The sequence below is a fragment of the Phalacrocorax aristotelis genome, chromosome 15 (assembly GCF_949628215.1).
Source record: "Phalacrocorax aristotelis chromosome 15, bGulAri2.1, whole genome shotgun sequence".
Taxonomy (NCBI): Eukaryota; Metazoa; Chordata; class Aves; order Suliformes; family Phalacrocoracidae; genus Phalacrocorax; species Phalacrocorax aristotelis.
The window spans coordinates 17,156,497-17,175,482 of NC_134290.1; the positions used below are offsets into that span (position 1 = coordinate 17,156,497).

The window sequence follows — 18,986 nt, forward strand, 5'->3', positions numbered from 1 at the left end:
TGGCCTGCCCCAATGTCTCCTGATTTCTGCATCGATGTGGTTCCTCAGCAGCGCAAAGAAAAGCCATGTTAAATCACACTTCTGAGCTGTGATCTTGCAAAAGGATCAACGGTCACATTTAACGTCAAGCAGGGAGGCTGCTGATGTCCCTTTGCGTACAAATTCCAGTGGCATTTACATATATTACTGTAACGTTAAGAAAATCTTGACCGTATCCCCAAGAAGGTGAAGTGCAGCTGACTGGTACTGCCCTCTCCAAACCTGCATGGAAGGTGCCAAGGTGCCAGGTGCTTGTGTTGGACAGGAGAGGGGTGCTGGCCCCCGGCGCGGGGCAGCAGGGCTCTGGGGAATGGGCCAAGTCCATGGGAGACTTGACGCGGAGTCGGAGGGGGACATTGTTAATGCTTGGCCGTGCCACCTCCACGCACCCAGCCGGCCCTGGGAGGCTGGTGGGAAGGCCTGACGAGGTCCCGCTGTCCTGGCCTCTTCAGCTGTTCCAAAACTAGAGCTCCAAACTTTTCGTCAAATGCCTAAAGGAAGGGTTTGGGTACTGCCCCCTTCCCTTCATAGTGTTTTACACCCCCGGCACGGTACGGGGGCGAGGAGGAGCGCCCTGGGTTGACCTGGCAGGAGAGGCCTTGGCTGAGCGCCGTGTTTTGGGGGGTGCAGGGGGTTCCCGTCTGTCCTGTGGGGAGGTGTACAGCAGATGGCGTTTCTGCTCAAGGCGGCCCCGAGCTGCTCCTTCGGAGCTGAGCAGAAGCGAAACGAGCGGGGGCGCGCAGGGGGAGAGGCAGCTCTGCTGCCCCGCGCCCTTGGCTCCAGCGAGCTGGGAGGTGGTGCTGCCTCTCTTGAGAGGGCCTGTAATTCTAAATTATCTGATAAAGGTGGCTGATGGCCGGGAATATTCCCCCAAAATGCCTTGCTGGGTATATAAGCGTCTTTAAAAGGTTTAGTAGCGTGGGCTTGCAGCTGGAGCTGGTGGGGTGCGGGATGGAGCAACACCAACGCTGGGTCGGAGAGTCGCACCTCTCCGGGCCCCGCAAGGCGCGCGTGGCACCGCTGCCGTGGAAGTGGCGCGTCCTGTCGCCTGGGCTCACGGCAGTACGGCTGGAGGCTCCAAACTGGGTCAGCGCGCGGGTCGGAGGATGGGTCCTTCTGGAGCGGGGAGAGCTGCTGGCCCCGGCCCCTGCCTCTTCTGGAGCAGCCTGGGCTGCAAGCGCAGTGCCGCGGGGCTGCGGAGACCCTGCGTCCTCAGCCCTGCCCGGTGACAGCTCTGCAGTCGGATTTTCTGGAACCATGCAAAGTCAAATCTGCTTTACCTGGGGGGAATTAGCTTAAGAATTAAATTTGAATTGACCTCCTGCTCCCAGCCCACCATGAGAGGGGCTGTTTTCAGGCAGGGGTTAAAAGCAGCATCTCCTTTTTGCACAGTCCAGACCTGGCCCCAGTGATGCCTGCCTGTGCTCTGGGCTGGCAGCTCAGGTCCTAGAAATATGCACTGTTTTGGTTGTTGGGTTTTTTTTGTGTGTGTGTGGTGTGGGTTTTTCTGTGGTTGTTTTTTTTTTCTTTTTACGAGCTGCTGAGCTTGCAGAGTTTGCTCTGAGTGCTGCGGAACAAGTCCCCGCAGCGTTGCTGGGCTGTCCCCGTGCCCTGCTCGCGGCCGCAGGATGCGTTCAGTGCTGAAAGCCGTCCAGTGCGCAGTGTCGTCGTCGCTGTGGGCACCATCTCCCTTTCCTGTGCCCGCAGAGGGCGGTGGCCACCACAGCCGCCTCCGTCACTGCTGGACCTGAACCAGCGCAGCCCCCAGAGCTTCAGCTCCGGTCTGGGAGATGCTGGTTCAACTGAGGGTGATGGGATGCAGGCCTTCCTTCACTGCTGGTCTCACGGGGGGACAGGAGTCTCTCTATAGGAGCCACCTGATGTTGTGAGTGCTAGCGGGGGTTCCGAGTGGCAGGGACCCCATGGGGCTCTGCTGACACTGCAAGACCCTGTGCAGATACAGCTTCTCTGCCCTCCTTTGCTGGGGGACAGGGGCGATGCTGCAGCTGCAGGGAGCAGCCAGGAGTGCATGAGCACATCCACTGCTCTTGGGGCTCACCACCACTCGTGTTCACAGCTGTGCGTCCCCCTGCAAGGGGGGGCAGCTGTCAGCATTGACACTCAGATCACACTGGGCTCTTACCAGCATAAAACGCATTTTCCTGGGAGGGTGATCAGCAGCTCTGCTCAGCGTGGCACGTCTGGGGCACTCGGATAACGCCAGGGGCTTGGGGCTGTGGGGCGGATGCGTGCAGGGGCTGTGAGTTGGCAGTGACCCCAGGGGCTGCCAGGCCGTGGGGGGCTGGCCGGCCTCACCGGGCGGGGGGAGACGTCGCTGACCCCGGTGATGGCGGGAGTGCGGGATGAATGAAGGGGCTGTGCAGCGGCGTGCGGCCAGCGCGCATCTGCTGGCCACAGTGCCTCCTTTGTGCGGGCACTGGCTGCGCTCCCTGCCCTGCTCCCAGCTTTCTCCCCAGGCTAGCAGCAGCTTATTGCGGAGATCAAAGATTTTAACGGAAAATCAGAAGTTCTGGGATATGTGTTCCCCTTGAACTTCGTCTTGCCCCTGCACTTGTTTCTCTGGGTGTCCACAGCCCTTCGTGCCCCTGTCCCTGGGTGATGTGAACCACGCTCTGGCGGCTCAAGTCCTTGTCTTGTCACTGTCCCCATCAGCCCAGGTCTTCAGCCAGGCTTCCAGGCAGCAGTGGAGGATTTACCTCCAGGAGTGATCTTGGCACCTCTGCTGTGTGCTGGCGGAGCACTTACTGACAGTGCACGTGGTGGGGTTTCCCAGCAGGGTGGCACCGTGCCCACGACTGGTCGATGGCTGCAGCTTAAGTAACTATTTTTATTTTTCAGCAGCATTTTTTTCCCCTATCATGGCTCTCGCCCTTGGTGCTGTGAGCATGCGTGTCTGTAGGGACCTTGTCTGCCTCCTGGCTCCGCGATGGCAGGATGATGGACGTGGTTTCTCCCTACAAGGACAGCGCAGAGCTGCAGGATCAGCTGTGAGCTCCACACCACCACGGCAGCGAGAGACTGGCAAGTACGGTGTGGCTCGTTCAAGGTTTGCTCTGGTTCCTATAGAAACTGGAGGTTGCTCCTGCTTGGTGCCGGTGCCAGCAGCCGGTGGTGTGCCCTGGGGAGCAGGGCAGCCGGGGACGGGTGGGAGTGGGGTACAGCACAGCACCTTGGTGCTGCCATTGCCTTTCCCGGTGCCTTACAGCCCCCTTTGCTTCCTTGCTCACTCTTGTCCTTTGGCGGGGCTGTGCTGAGCCCTGCCAGGGCTCTGCATCCACCTCCAGCCGTGCATGGCTTTCTGGACCCTGCGGGACCCCCGGCTGGACGTGCCACTCCTTGCCCTGGCAGGGCCCTTTGTGGGACAAGGGACTCGTTCCCTCCGCATGTCAGGTCGCGTGCTGCATCACGGTGCTGCTGGTGTTCCTGGCCACACGGTCTCTGGGGTGTCGCCTCTGCTCTTGCTCTCCTTGCCGAAAATCACTACTGGAGAAGCCTGAAAACCTAAAAAGACGTCCTGGGGATCACCTCTGCTCTGGTTGATGCTCTGGGGGGGAATAGTGCAGGGTCAGTGGGTCCCATCAGCTCCTGAGCCCTGAGGGTCTGGACTTCTCCCCCACTGCCTGGCACTACAGGCTGTCCCACCACAGGCGGGTGGCAGAGGTGCTTGTCCCACTTGGTGGGCTCACATCTCCGAGGGAGGTCTTGGTCTCCCCCAGGTGCCTGAGCAGCTCCTCTCCTTTCTGGCAGCCATCAGCAGCAGGCTGCAGACCCGGTGAGACCCTCCGCCTTGCCCGCCCTTTGCGGCTTGTTCCGGAAGGATGATCACAGCCCTCTGCAAACTACCTCATCCCTGGAGCAGGGGCCAAGCGTCAACCATGGCACAAATCCAGAGCAGCTTGGGGGAGCCCTGTGCTGCTACCCTTCTCTGTACCCTGTGCCGGTGCCCAAACACGCAGCTTGGTGCTGCCCAGGCACCTGCCTGGGGCTGGCTCTGCCTGGGGGGGACGAAGGTGCCCCAAAGATCCCCCATTGAGGACCAGCCCCACCGGGTGTGTTGTCCCCTTGCCGCACATGGCAGCCGAGCAGCTCTGCTGAGCCAGAGCACATCCCTGGCCAAGCCGGCAGCAGGAGGCTTCTTCCCGCTGCCCTCGTGCTGCTGCCGGGTTTGCTCATCCTGGCAGCGTCCCGGGCAGGGCTGAGTGCTGGCGAGAGGACCTGTGGGCTGGGCCCCGTGGCCTCCTTTCCACTGCTGCCTGAAGAGGGCAGGGATATTTTAGGAGAATGTGACACCACCACGCTCCTGTGTTTTCAGCCCCCACTTTCTACCCACCCGCTGCAGGAGCGTAGCTCTGCTGGAGCGATACTGGCTCCTGCGGGACCTGCCTGGATGGGCGCAATGGGGATGGTGCGCACTGCCTCTGTGCTGAGGAGCCAAACAGCCACGTCCCTGAGCACAGGATGCTCACGCAGGGCTCTGTGATGCCTGGGTGGGTGCTGAGGCTCCCTGGGACATGCCGAGGCCATGCCCCAGCGCTGCTCCCCTGCCCTGGTCAGACGGTGCTGGGTGGCTGCGAGAGCCTGAGCTGCTACGGCACGATGCAGCCTCCTGCCGCTGGAGGGGAAAGGGCTGAATCCTGCCCCGCCAGTGTGCTGCTCCTCAGTGACGCCAGGGGCTGAGGGTCCCCTGTAGCACAGCTGCAGAGGCCGCTTGTGCCCCAAGTCTGGGAGCTGCAGTTACCATGGCCAAGGTGCCATGGGCACCCAGTAGCCTTTGCCTGGGGAGGGTCTGAGGGGCCCCTCTTTGTGGGGATGAGCTGGATTCAGCACATGGGTCCCCGTGGCACTGCCCACCCCACATCAGGTGCCTGATGGGAGCCGCTGCTCTCCAGGAGTGGGGGGGTGCAGGACCTGCTGCTGGCTGGGGGTTGCCAAAGCTGGGGCAGGGGAAAGGTGGTCTCATGGCTTGTACCTGCAAAGAATATGGATGGGGCAGAGCTGGTGGCCCCAGCCCCTTCTGCCTACCGACAGCCTCCCACAAGCCCATTCATGGCCCCACGGCACCATTCGGGGGATGGGATGGATGGGGCACAGTGGAGGTGCTGCTAAACCCCTTTGGGATGGAGAGCAGGATGGTACCTGGGTGCCACCCCCTCGCCTCTCAGAGGGGAGCGGGCCAGGGAGCATGCTGCACCCCCAGGCTTTGCCAGCCCCCCGCTCCCCTGCCTTGTCCCTGCCACCTGCCCTTGGGCTGGCATCCTGGGCAGCGGCCTGGCACGGCCGAGAGGGGCTGGCTGGGGGCCGGGCTGCTCCCCCCGCTCCCTCCTAGCAGCCGAGGAGTTAAAAACTCAGCCCTTGTGATGAATATTTAACAGCAGTGCACAGGCTGGAGCGGAGGATTTCTCCGGGCTGGCAGCGCTGCCTCCCGCCCCAGCCCCGCTGCCTGCCCGGGCGCACTGCGGAGGAGGACGGGGGGTCGCGGAGGGGCCGCCTGCCCGCTGCTGCCCATCCCGACCGCCGGCATGGGGACACAGGGGCTGGGGATAACTTTTCTGACTTTGCCTCTCGTCGTGCGAGCAGCCGCGGGAGGTGAGATGCGGAGCCTGCCCACCCTCCTCCTGGGCATCTGAGGTGGCTGGAGGGAACGGAGGGTCCCTGTGGTGGGAGAGGATGGGGGATCGCGGGGTGCTGGGTAGGGTGCACCTGTGCCAGCCCCATTTATTCCCTTTCCTTTCCCACATGCTGGGGGGTGACGCAGGGCCAGGGGGCTGGGCACAGCCACACCAGCAGGGCTGGAGGCAGGGACCAGGGGACCTGGTCTGGCCCAGGAGCCGACTCGTGACCTCCCACCATCCTCGTCCCCACTGTGCCACTGGGCTCGGGAGATCTCAGCCCACCTGGGGCTGTCTGTCATGGCAGGGGGTGTCCAGGCTGGGGTCCCCTTGGAGTGGGTGGACACTGAGGCATTTGGGTCTTGGGGTCCAGCCCATCTGCCCCACAGACCTGCCCCACCAGGCAACACCAATAAGGATGAAACCTCCAAGCAAATCTGCGCTGCTGTTCTGGGGCTGAGGCGCTGGGGTGCTCGCCTGCTTTTGGCCCAGGCTGGTGGTAGCAAGCACTTCCCTGGCTCCTGCTGGATGATGCTTGAGGTTGAGTGAGGGCTGTGGGTGCAGATCCGAGGGTCTCCCAGGAGCTGGGCTTCCCCTAGACAGGGAGGAAAGCCTGAGGTCGCTGCCCTGAGGACCCTCTGAGTCCTGCACCATCCTGTGCTCCCAGCTCTCCTCTGAGGCTGGTGTCTCCTGTATCGCAAGGATTTGGATGCAGTGCTGCAGGTTGGGGCCACAAGCAGCACAGGTGGAGGCAGGCAGGCCTGCCTTTGTCCTGCCTGTCTGAGTGGCTGCAGCTGGCACAAGAATGTGGCTTGGCTTACCTGCAGCTGGTCGGCTGGCATGGCCCCTCAGCCATCAGCAGGGACCACTCGCGCAGGCTGGCCCCGGGCAGCACGCTGGGCACCAGCTCTGTGTCTCCCGCCAGGAGCAGGATGGGGAGCTGAGGAGGGAAGGGGTGCACTGTCTGGCTCCCATTGCAGAGCTGATGGCCCTGGGTGGATGTGCATACAGCAGGAGCTGGGCTCTGGCTTCCTGGGCATCCCCTCGGCATCCCTTCAGCATCCCCGCATCTGCTGCGCCGGCACCCATCACTGAGCACGCAGTCCCTGTGGCTGCCCTGAGTGCGGGCAGCAGCGCTGGTGGGAGTTCGTCAGCTCCGGCTGAGGTGGCCCTGAGTGACGAGTGACGGGGTAAGCCGTCGTCCCACAGCGTGGGCGCAGGCCTGCCCACCGCCACCCGCTGCCTGCTGCAGCCCCCAGCAACTGCCTCCTGCTGCCAGCCCTCCTGCAGGAAGCACCAGGGGAGAGCTGCAGCAGCCCACCCTCAGCTCCCTCCTCACCCAGGGCTGCTGGGGGTGGGCAAGGCATCTGGTGTGGGGCAAGGGGCTGCCTTGGCTCCCCAGGATGGGTAAGGGAGGGGACAGCCACACAGCAGCTGCTGAAGGGTCCCCACAAGCAGCAAGGTTTGGGAGCCTTGGAGCAGATCAATGCTGAGGGAGGTTTCCCTGCAGAGCGGCCGGGGGAGGCAGGGAGGGTGTGAACGCGTGAAAACACCAGCGCTGAGAATAACTGGGATGATCATGAGTGCTGGTGGGACCCCCGGCTGCGACAAGGGGTGCCCTCGCCATCAGGGCATTGGGCATGGCCGTGGGTGGGTTTGGGGAGGGGGTGCCTGTCTCTATCACCTGCCCTGAGCTCTCCTCTCTCTTGCAGGGCAGTGGTGTTATGACTCGCAGGACCCCAAATGCGGTGAGTGGTGGCATGTGCAGGACGGGGGGTGTCAGGGCTGTGCGGGGCTTAGCCCCCACATCTCCCCACAGTGCCCGGCTGAGGGCCCCCTGGGCAGCATCAGCGAGGCCACAGCAAGGAGCGTGGCTTGGAGAAGGCAAATTCACCCATACCACGCCAAGGTGGGAATGGTTAGAGGAGCTTCACTTTCAGATGTGCTGGTATAGAGATGGGAAACAAGTGCCTGAGGCCCTCGGAGCTGCTCGGTCCCGGTCCCGGCCCCAGCCAGGTCAGGGTGCCCCCGGGGGAGCACTAGCCTCCCCTGTTCCACCTGAAGCAAATTAAAGCCCAGATTTAACATATGCCATTAGTGACCCCCAGCAAGGCACAGGCATCGGCGGGCCATGGGGCACAGGGGTCTGACCTGAGGATGGATGGCTCCGTTTGGGCAGGCAGCAAGCCTTGCCTACCCACGCTGGGGAAGGGAAGCATGGCTGGGGACACTTTGTTTCAAAGCATGCAAATAGCTTGTAAAAGGTTAATTAAGGATCAACGAGCATTTAATCAGCCGTTACGGCCCAGCTGTTTTATAGCTCTTGGGCGCACGCACCCTGTGCCTAGCCACTGTGGCACATTAGCTGGGAACCACTGGGCTCTGCTGATCCCTCCCGGACCAACATTTGGCATCGCCGGTGATTTAACCTCATTGGGCCGGCGGCGAGGGCAGAATTTGGCAGGGCAGGGGGGCCAGTGGGACGTGGCTTGGACAGCGTGGAGCCAGCCACGTTCCCGCAGCAGGGCCGCGGGGAAGAGTCCCTTAATGAAGGCACTGGGTAATTTGTGGGGCCACCTGGTAGCACCGTGCCAGGGAGCTGGTGGGAGAGCGGCACGGGCAGGCTGTGGCTCCCAGGGTTTCCAGGCAAAAAGCTTCCTGGGGTAAGGAGAGGAAAAGGGAAGGATACAGGCCTGAGCTCTGGGGGCAGGAGGTGGAGTTGAGCGTGTGCCTGTGGTTTTGACAGCCCAAGAGGAAGGTTGGTAAAGGTGAGAGCTGAGCCACGGGATGCTGCTGGGGAACGGCCACCCAGGCCGTGGTTGTAGGGGATACGGGGGGTAACGGCATGTGGGTCAGTCAGAGGCTGCCCACCATGATGGGTGCCAGAGCAGAGCCAGCAGTGCCCGTGGAGGGAAGCCCTGAGCTCCTGTTGGCCTGGGGGTGCCCTGGGTGGATGGGGCTGGAGACCCCATGGGAGTGCCCGTTCCATGGCTGGAGCCACAGCCCAGCTGCCAGCAGTGCCCAGTGCCAGCACCTCTGCCCTGGGCATCTGCAGCTCAGGCTGCCCTGGGCCATTAGGCGAAGGAGCAGGGTGTCACGGCAGCTGCGCTGGAGCAGTGGCCGGCAGGGTGGCTGGCCAAGTCCCACGGCCATGGACCCCAATGAGTGTTGCAAGAAGAGATGATGCTGGGATGATGGGGACACTGAGCCACACGTGTGTGGGGTCTGGCCGTGGTGGCAGCTATAGGGACCTCCGCTCACAATGCCTGGGCAGTGCTGCAGGTTTGCAGCAGACCCAGCTGGCTGCGAGTGCTGCTGCATCCTCACCCAGCTCCTGCCACGATGACCCCCACCCCAGGAGCTGCCAATGGGCATTGCACAGTCACCCTGGACCCCGCCTGGGGTTTGCCCCACGACAAGTTGCGTGGCCAGGTGCTACCGGGTGGCCCCAGTTGTGTGCTGTCACCTGCCACAACTGGACAAAACCAGCATGGGTAGGGTAAAATGTGATTAAAACCAAGCTCTCTGCTCTGTGAATGGGCCTTAAGTCCTCTGTCCCCCCTTCTCAGCAGCTCCTGTCTGTCCTTCCCTCGCAGGTGGTGTATGGGGTAGTTTGCTCTCTCTGCATAGAGCAACCCCCTGCCCAGCCCCAGGGTGAGACCCAGCCCGGGGGCCATGGTGGGGGTGGCAGCTGGCACAGACCTGCAGACGGGGTTTTGCTTGCAGGGATGGGTAGCAGCGGCTGGGAGGAAAGCCTGCCCTTCACCAGCAGCAGCGTGGAGGGACAGATGCTGCTGCCAGGCTAAATATAGCCCCCGACCCATGAGGAAATCCTGCTGAATTATGGATGAGGCTGTAATAAGCCCCTGCTCATCAGTAGGGAGGAAGGTTGGCTGGGCAGGAGGGCAGCTCCTGCGGGATGCAGGCAAGCGTGGCAGGGGCAGCAGGGCTGGCTGGGGACCTGGCCACCCTTGGCCTTGTGTCCCCCCTGGGGGTGGCAGCGGGTCAATGGCTGCCCGCTTTGCCCTTGCTCCTCTGCAGGTCCCAGCCACTGGAAGGAGCTGAAAGCCACGTGCGGCGGCAACAAGCAGTCCCCCGTGAACATTGACAGGCGCCGGCTGCAGCGGGATGGTGGCCTTGGGGACATCCTCTTTGAGGGCTACGACCAGGCTCCCCCGGGCAAGTGGAGGCTGGCGAACGATGGGCACACGGGTGCGTGCTGCGGCCGGGCACCCTCCCCTGCCCTGGCTTCCCCGGCACTGTCCTGGCCAGGGCTTGGCTCTGCCACTGCTCCTGGGTGCTCCCTGCCCTTGAGCTGCAGGGTTCCAGGGCAGCTCCTGCCCTGTGGGTTTGTGTTAACACTGGGATGAAGCCCAGGGAGGATGAAGCCTGTGGTCTGGTGAGCTGTGGGGAGAAAGACAGGGCTGTCTCCCATCCTTACCCCATCTGTTGTCCTTGCAGTGATGCTGAGCCTGGCGGGCGAGTCGGCCTCTGAGCACATCGCCGTCAGCGGTGGAGGCCTCCCCGGCAGGTACCGTGCACTGCAGCTCCACTTCCACTGGGGCAGCCCAGCCGGGAATGGCTCTGAGCACACCCTTGACGGGCGCCAGCTCCCCATGGAGGTAGGTGAGAAAAAGCACCCATCAGGCTCTCTGGGTGCCCCAGGTCCTTGGTGCGATGGGAAGGTGTGATGCTGGTGTGTCCCAAGGCTGGCACAGAGTGGGGAGACCAGGCTTGGTGATGCTGCACTGGCGGATTCGGCCGTGTTCCCCATCACAGCAGATGGGGATATGGACAGCTGCTGCACAGAGAAACTGGGTGTTTAAAAAGCAGCTGACATGAGACTCAAGGCTTTTCTTCACTGTGCGTGGGCCAAGCTGCCTCGTTGGAGGCACTCGGTGGTGTTCGGAGGGCTCTGTGCTCTGCTGGGACCACACGCTGAGTCAGTGAATGGAAGCAAGAGTGTGCGGGAGCGTGCTGTGCCAAGCACATCAGGATCCTTCTGGGCGATAGAGACACTGCGCCTCTAAAATATTAATTATCTGCCAGGGGAGAGCAAAATTTATGTATTGCAGCTGGCGGGTGCTATAGGATGGCTGGCCCCCTTTCCCCAGCCTCTTCAAAGGATGCTCGCTTCATTGGGGTGCTTTGATCCTCTAAGCAGTTTCCCCACAGAAGCGCCCATGGGACCAGGAGGGTGGCTAGCGGGTCTGGGGGGTGGCTGGCTCAGCATCTGGCTACCCCAGGTTGTCCTGGGAGATCTGTGGGCGAGTGTCCTGCTGCTGGGCGGTCGGCCGGGGGCGGTTGCCCAAGCTTTGCCCCTCTGTGCTTTCCCCAGCTGCACATTGTCCACATCAATGTCAAGTACCGGACGCTGGCGGAGGCCAAGGGGCACCCCAACGGGCTGGCCGTCCTCGGCTTCTTCTTCCAGGTGGGTCTGCGGGGGCTCACGCTGCCGGTGGGAGGGCACCCCCCCCGGAACCGGCTGCTCGTGGTGTGGTGGGGGAGCATTGTATGCCTGCCCTGAGGGAGCGAAAAGGGGCAGGAAGGCTGGGTCAAGGCCAGGAGGTGCTGGGGAACCTCAGTTGTGAAAGATGCCATGACCCCTCTGCCAGCTTCGTGCGAGAGGGTGCCGGCTGCGAGCTCACCCATCCCCACCGCTGCTCTGCGGCAGCGCGGGGCCGGGCTCGGCTCTGCCTGTGGGTGCTCGGCAGAGCAGGCTGACCCGGCTCTGCCCTGCCCCAGCTGCGTACTCTCCCCCTCCACAGGTCACCGAAACCCCTAACACCAACTATAACACCATTGTGGCGGGGCTGAGGAATGTCTCCCGTGCTGGTGAGTTGCCTCCTTGTCGGGGCAGAAGCGGAAAGGGGGGAGACCCCAGTGCAGGAGGGCAGGGGTGCGCCCCGGCCGGTTGGGTGGGGGGACCTGCCAGTCCGTGGGGCTGTCTGGCTGAAGGGAAACTGATGGGGGTGGCCCTGCTGTCCCCGGCATGGGATGGGCTGAGCAGCCATGTCTCGCCCCACAGGGGACTCCGTGGATTTGGCCTCCACCTTCCGCCTGAGCACCCTGCTGCCGCGTGCCGGCCGGCTATCCGGGTACTACCGCTACCAGGGCTCCCTCACCACCCCTGACTGCAGCGAGGTGGTTGTCTGGACCATCTTCGAGGAGCCGGTGGAGATCGGCCGGGAGCAGGTACCAGCGTGCACAGCCACATGCTCCAGTGCCCAAAGGGCTGGACCTCCTGGGTGGCCCCTCTCCTTGCACTTCCTGACCCCTAAGCAAGAGCACAGCGAAAGTCATCTCTCTAATAATGCTCCTGGCAACCTGGCAATTAATTAATTTTATGAGGGTTAAGTAACAGAGCCATGGCCACCTGCCAACGGGGAGAAATCCCTTCCGTAGGGCTCTCCCAGCCCCAATATTCAGAAAGTGCAGGGGGAGTGAGCCCACTGGAGCTCAGAAGAGGCTCCAAGGGGGTGGGTGGGTGCGTGGATGGGTGGATGGACTGAGTGAGTTCTCCTCTGCTGCCCAAGCATCTTAGCAGACGTACTTCCTTGACGGTGTCGTGGGCCAGCTGCTCTTTAAGTGGTCAGCACAGGGAGTGAAACGTGATTAGCTCCTTTAAAACTCAAGAGCCGATCCTTGCAAGGCCCAGGCTCAGGTACTTCCCCTCCAGGTCTAGTTTCAGGAGAGCAGTGAGGGGGTGGTGGGAGGACACCCGCCAGCACGGGGCCATGCTACGGGTCCTGTGCCATCAGCAGTGGGGCAGCACAAAAAGGGGCTTACAAGCAGGTTGGGGCTCGGGGTGTCTGGTAAAGCAGTTGCCCACCCTGCCTCTCCCCCTGCACAGCTGCAGGCATTTGTCAGCACCCTCCACTTCCGGCCACCGACTCCACGCTCCTGAAAATGACCAACAACTTCCGCCCACCACAGCCCCTCCACAGCCGGACGGTCTTCGCCTCCAGGGTGGCTATGGCCAGCGGTGGGCCCCCGCACGGGGGCCACCACCAGCTCCTCTCCCCCCTGCTCCTCCTGGTCCTGCTTGGCCCCCTCTTGCCAACCCCATAGGGTCTGGCCCAGCCTTTCGCCAGTCTCCACATGAGCATCACCCCGCTGCAATGCGACAGGGAGGCAACACATCTGGTTCATGGGTAAATGGGCGGGGGTGGGGGGGAAGAACAACAACAAAAGAAGGAAATTGAGACCTCCCTCGGCTGGGTGAAGATTTTTGCAAACCTGGATCTCTGCAGTGGTGAACCTCTGCAAGCCTGGAGCCTCCCAGTGACGCCCCTGTAGCCAGGCTGTGGGAGCCACCAGGAGGGAATGCTGGAATAAAGCCGAGGTCCTCACTGGTGGCTGCGGGTTGCTGCCTCTTTGGCTCGGTGTCCCTTTGGTGTTGCTGGGGCAGGGTGCTTGGCACAGGGGAGGGGAGGGGGCTGGGGGACACTGTCTAGGTGGCACTCGGGGATACTGTCCCTGTGCACGGCTGCGCAGGTGGGTGTGAGACTCCCCCTCTCCTCCCCATGCAGTAAATCCCCAGGGCCAAATCCCAGCCCGTGCATGTGGCTCAGGGTCCTTGCAGTCCCTCTGCTTGCAGACACTTCCCTGTTGCTTTTCCCAGGGTTGGGGGCTGGCTGATGGAGGGACGGGGCTCTCCCCAGGGGACATGGCACCCCTCAGTGCCTTGGGGCAGGACTGGTTTAGCCCCACTCAGCGACCAAGCACCACACAGCTGCTTGCTCACCCTCCCTGCCCTGGTGGGATGGCAAAACTAAGAAAACTCATGGGTTGAGATAAGGACAGTGGAAATAATAATAATAGCAATAAAAAATAGCAGCAATTAAAAGCAACAAAAGACACGAACAAAACCCAGGAAAAACAAGTGATGCAACTGCTCATGACCCACTGATTGATGCCCAGCCCACCCCTGAGCAGCAACTGCTGCCCTCTGCCAGCTCCCCCTGGTTTACATACTGAGCATGATGTCATATGGTATGGAATATCCCTTTGGCCAGTTTGGGTCAGCTGTCCTGGCTGTGCCCCCTCCCAGCTTGTTGTGCACCTGGCAGAGCACGGGAAGCTGAAAAGTCCTTGACTTAGTATAAACACTGCTTAGCAACAACTAAAACATCAGTGTGTTATCACATTATTCTCATGCTAAATCCAAAACACAGCACTGTACCAGCTACTAGGAAGAAAATTAACTCTATCCCAGCCAAAACCAGGACAGGGGCGCAGGGAACCAATGGCTTTTTCCATGGAGCTAATTTTACACTGTTAGAAATGGCTGTGGCTGCCAGTGCTGTTCCTGCACTACATGGCAAGGCAGGGGCAGGGCCAGGGTCTGGGCGAATGGGGTCATTCATAATTAATGTGCTGAAGCTCCAGGCATGTTCCTGTCTCCTCCTAAATTATGGGCGTAAGAGCACAGGCTGTTATCTGGGAGCAGTGTGGGGCAGGTTGAGGTTTTTCATCATTTCTGGCACGAAACTGCTGCCAGCGCAGGGCTCCAGCCCAAGGGGTGTCTGCGGCACCCATGCGGGAAGGGGGCCTGAGCACCCTCTTGGCATGAGGCTTTGGCTTCCTCTGAAGCCTGCAGCGGGGAAGAGGCATCTCCGGAGGGTGAGGGGGCCTAGCCAAAGATCCTGAGATCCCCATGCCGGGGGGCTCACAGGCCCCTGCGGGTACTGGGGCTCTCACCCCAGAGCTCAGGTCTGGGGTCTCGGAGCAGCTGCCCGGGTCCGGGGCGGAGGGAGCAGCGCTGGTGCTCGTGCCCGGGCGTGCCGGGTGCTGAGCGTGGGCTGCCGCAGCCTCCTGCCGCCGGCGTGGCGGTGGCCGTGGCTCAGCTCGGTAATGCCCGCCGGGCTCCGGCCGGCGCCAGCGGGAAGCAGCAGCCCCGCTCAGGGCCCATGCGGTGACCTTTCGTAAAGGACCTCGTTAGCGCGTGCTGGGGGCTTAGGCCGGGGAGAGGCGGCACGCGTGGGGCCGCGCTGGCCCCGTGTGCCCGCGGGCACCCCGGGCTGCCACGGCCTCGGGCCCCCCCCCCCACCCCCGTGTCCCAGCGCAGCCCCCTCCCCAGGGGCCGCCCCGGGCCGGAGCCCAGCGCCGCTCCGCCGCCACGGGGGACGCGGCCCACGCGGGGGCGGCGGGGCCGGGCCGGGCGCTGCTGACGGAGCGCCGCGGAGCCGCCAGGGGGCGCCCGCCTCCCGCTGCGGGCACCCGCGTACTGCCGAGCCGCTGCCAGCCGCGCCCCCGTGCCCCCGCGCCCCCCGCGCCCCCGCGCCCCCGTGCCCCCGTGCCGCTGTGCCCCCGCGCCCCCACGCCCCCGTGCCCCCGTGCCGCTGTGCCCCCGCGCCCCCACGCCCCCACGCCCCCGTGCCCCCGTGCCGCTGTGCCCTCGTGCCCCCGCGCCCCCGCGCCCCCGTGCCCCCGCGCCCCCGTGCCGCTGTGCCCCCGCGCCCCCACGCCCCCGTGCCCCCGTGCCGCTGTGCCCCCGCGCCCCCACGCCCCCACGCCCCCGTGCCCCCGTGCCGCTGTGCCCTCGTGCCCCCGCGCCCCCGTGCCCCCGTGCCGCTGTGCCCCCGCGCCCCCGCGCCCCCGTGCCCCCGTGCCGCTGTGCCCCCGTGCCCCCGTGCCCCCGTGCCGCTGTGCCCCCGTGCCCCCGTGCCCTCGTGCTGCTGTACCCCCGTGCCCCCACGCCCCCGTGCCCCCGTGCCGCTGTGCCCCCGCGCCCCCACGCCCCCACGCCCCAGCGCCCCCGTGCCCCCGTGCCCCCGCGCCCCCGTGCCCCCGTGCCGCTGTGCCCCCCGCGCCCCCACGCCCCCGTGCCCCCGTGCCGCTGTGCCCCCCGCGCCCCCACGCCCCCGTGCCCCCGTGCCCCCGTGCCGCTGTGCCCCCGTGCCCCCACGCCCCCGTGCCGCCGTGCCGCTGTGCCCCCGTGCCCCCACGCCCCCGTGCCGCCGTGCCGCTGTGCCCTCGTGCCCCCACGCCACCGTGCCCCCGTGCCGCTGTGCCCCCACGCCCCCGTGCCGCTGTGCCCTCGTGCCCCCGTGCCCCCGTGCCGCTGTGCCCCCGTGCCCCCACGCCCCCGTGCCGCTGTGCCCTCGTGCCCCCGTGCCCCCGCGCCGCTGTGCCCTCGTGCCCCCGCGCCCCCGTGCCCCCGTGCCGCTGTGCCCCCGCGCCCCCTTGCCCCCGTGCCGCTGTGCCCTCGTGCCCCCACGCCACCGTGCCCTCGTGCCACTGTGCCCCCACGCCCCCGTTCCCCCGTGCCCCCACGCCCCCGTGCCCCCGCGCCCCCGCGTCCGAGCCGCTGTGCCCTCGTGCCCCCGCGCCCCCACGCCCCCGTGCCCCCGTGCTGCTGTGCCCTCGTGCCCCCGTGCCCTCGTGCTGCTGTACCCCCGTGCCCCCGCGCCCCCGTGCCCTCGTGCCGCTGTGCCCCCGTGCCCCCACACCCCCGCGCCCTCGTGCCGCAGTGCCCCCGTGCCCCCGCGCCCCCGTGCCCTCGTGCCGCTGTACCCTTGTGCCCCCGTGCCCCCGTGCCCCCGTGCCCCCGTGCCCCCGTGCCCTCGTGCCGCTGTACCCTCGTGCCCCCGTGCCCTCGTGCTGCTGTACCCTCGTGCCCCCGTGCCCCCGCGCCCCCGTGCCCTCGTGCCGCTGTACCCTCGTGCCCCCGTGCCCTCGTGCTGCTGTACCCCCGTGCCCCCGTGCCCCCGTGCCCCCGTGCCCTCGTGCCGCTGTGCCCTCGTGCCCCCACGCCCCCGTGCCGCTGTGCCCCCGTGCCGCTGTGCCCCCGTGCCCCCGTGCCCCCATGCCCTTGTGCCGCTGTGTCCTCGTGCCCCCGTGCCCTCGTGGCCCCGTGCTGCTGTGCCCTCGTGCCGCTGTGCTCTCGTGCCGCTGTGCCGTCGTACCCCCATGCCCCCGCGCCACTGTGCCCTCGTGCCCTTGTGCCACTGGCCCCCCGTGCCCTCGTGCCCTCGTGGCCCCGTGCTGCTGTGCCCTTGTGCCACTGTGCCCCCGTGCCCCCGCACCCTCGTGCCCCCGTGCCCTCGTGCCCCCGTGCCCTCGTGCCGCTGTGCCGCTGTGCCCTTGTGCCGCTGTGCCCTCGTGCCCCCGCGCCACTGTACCCTCGTGCCCTCGTGCCACTGACCCTCCGTGCCCTCGCACCCCCGCACCCTCGTGCCCTCGTGCCGCTGTGCCCTCGTGCCCTCGTACCACTGTGACCCCCGTGCCTTCGTGCCGCTGTGACCCTGTGCCCTCGTGCTGCTGTGACCCCGTGCCCTCGTGCCCCCGTGCCCCCTGTGCCGCCTCTCTGTGTCCACCCTACTGTGCCCTCTGTTTCCCACTGTGTCCCATCATGTCCCCCTGTGTCCCACACTGCCCCCCTGTGCCCCTTGTCCCTCCATGTTAGCCTCGTGTCCTCCATGCTGTCTGTGCCCCCATGTCCCTCCATGTCCCACTGTTCCCCTGTGACCCAGTCCCCCCGTGCCCCCTGCCCCACTGGACAGCCCAGCTCCAGCTCCTTGCACCCACAGGCTACGGATGGCTGCCCCACAAACATGTTGGTGTCCAGACCAGGGTGGTCACAGGCCCAGCTGGCATGAGTGGCGGGTTCAGCCACAAGGTGTGGCAGGACCTGGTCAGCCATGGTGAGCCCCAAATGGCTGCAGTCCCCCCAGTCCACTCCAGTACCTGCACCAGGCCAGGGGGTGAGGGGCACCTGGGCAGCGGGCCAGATGTTGCCTGCCGAGGGGGGGGGTCCATTGAGGGCTGTGGCTCCCCAAGAGCCGAAATGCCTGGCAGGCGCCCTGGGAGAAGGCGCCCTGTGCTCCGGCTCCCTGTCCCCTGGGGGACCCATCCCGGCCAGCCCCAGTGCCCCTGGCAGAGGACAGTAGTGGCAACAGGCAGGGTCTGGCAGCCAAAGTCCTCTGCATGGCCAGACACCAAAACCACCCCACGGGCTCGGCACACAGTGTGCAGCCTGCCGGGACCCCAAATCTGGAGAGGTGCTGTGCCTCCCTCTGGGAACGCTGGGCTTCCTTGGCTGCTTGGGAAAAGGGCCTGGAGCCTGTGGCCCCCCAGAAGCATTGCTGAAATGGGGCCAAAAAAAAATGGCTTTTCCCGCCTCCTACCCTGCCCTTGGCAGGGCCAGGCACGTGTGCCACGTGTTGGAAAGTTTGCCGAGGAAGCAGCACTTGCTGGGGCTGGGGCTATTCCTGGCTCCCAGCTGGTGTTTGGCTGAAGCGGGCTCTTGTTTTCAGCTGGGCTGTAATTTTAGCAAAGCCTGTTCCTGAGCAGCAGGGCTGCGGTCAGCACAGCTGCCCAGGTAGAGCACCAGCTCAGCTGGGGGGCCAGCGATGCATGTCGGCACCCCTCTGCCCGCGGCCAGCCCAGAGTGCCTGACCAAAAGTGCCCAAAACATGGCTGAAACGCTTAAACCTGATGTTCTTCCCCACACATGGCTGCAGAGGAAGGGGAAAGAGCTGGTGCTCTGCTGTGGCTGGGTCCAGTGGCATTTGCTCGGGGCGGGGAGGCTGCTGGAGGGGGTGGCACTGTCCAGGGTGCAGGAGCCAGACCTCGGGCGCACCCCACATTCCCCTTCCCACGCTGGCTGCAAAAGCTGTGGCACTTGCATTGCACACCCCAGCAGGCCGTGGAGGGGGAGAAAACCAAATTTGGTGTAAAGTCCTCCCTAACTAGTTGAGTCAAACCCTTCTGCTCCCGCCTGCGGGCCTGGCGAGGGCTGCGGTGGCCGCCTCCATCACACCTACCAGGCACCACTGCCTCCACCTTGCCATCACCCTGCTGCCAATGCTCCCTACCTAGACACTTAACATTAAGCTAAAAAACCTGCCATCTTGGGAGTCCTAACAAGGGCTGAAACTTGACGACCATATTTCTCCAGACAGGCAGTACCAGCCCTGTGATAAAACCTCTCCATCAGCACACCTGCCTGGGGAGGTGCGGCTGTTTACGCCGAGTATGAGCAGAAAACAAGGGTTTGCTTGGTCTGCAGACCAGGGCTGCAGCTCTGCTGGGAGGTTTATTTTATTACCACGCTAACCTTGAGATGATAAATATTTTGAAGCAGCTGAAAGGTGTTTATTTTTGAGTTGGTTCAGCTTGTTTACAACCTGTTTACAAGCCTGAGCATTTATCTTTGGGGCTGTTTACCTCTCCCCAGGCTGTGGCTAGGTTTTAATACACATATAAATAAAAACCCAGTGAGGGGTCCAGCCACCCCTCCTGGTGCCTTCCTGCTGGCTGCCAGCTGCGTGCCGTGGCGGTTGCTGTTTTGACAGAGTTATGCAAATGTTC

General features: G+C 64.4%; 1 protein-coding gene across 1 annotated transcript; it reads left to right on the forward strand.

The window, feature by feature from the left end:
* The first annotated feature begins 5,489 nt into the window (after nucleotides 1-5,489).
* On the forward strand, nucleotides 5,490-12,844 carry LOC142064915 (carbonic anhydrase 15-like). The gene is given in 9 exon segments (XM_075110468.1): nucleotides 5,490-5,646; nucleotides 7,382-7,417; nucleotides 9,711-9,881; nucleotides 10,131-10,291; nucleotides 11,008-11,100; nucleotides 11,438-11,504; nucleotides 11,698-11,864; nucleotides 12,523-12,556; nucleotides 12,559-12,844. Coding segments are annotated over 9 exon segments (978 nt in total). The 5' UTR covers nucleotides 5,490-5,579; the 3' UTR covers nucleotides 12,741-12,844.
* The last annotated feature ends 6,142 nt before the right edge of the window (nucleotides 12,845-18,986 follow it).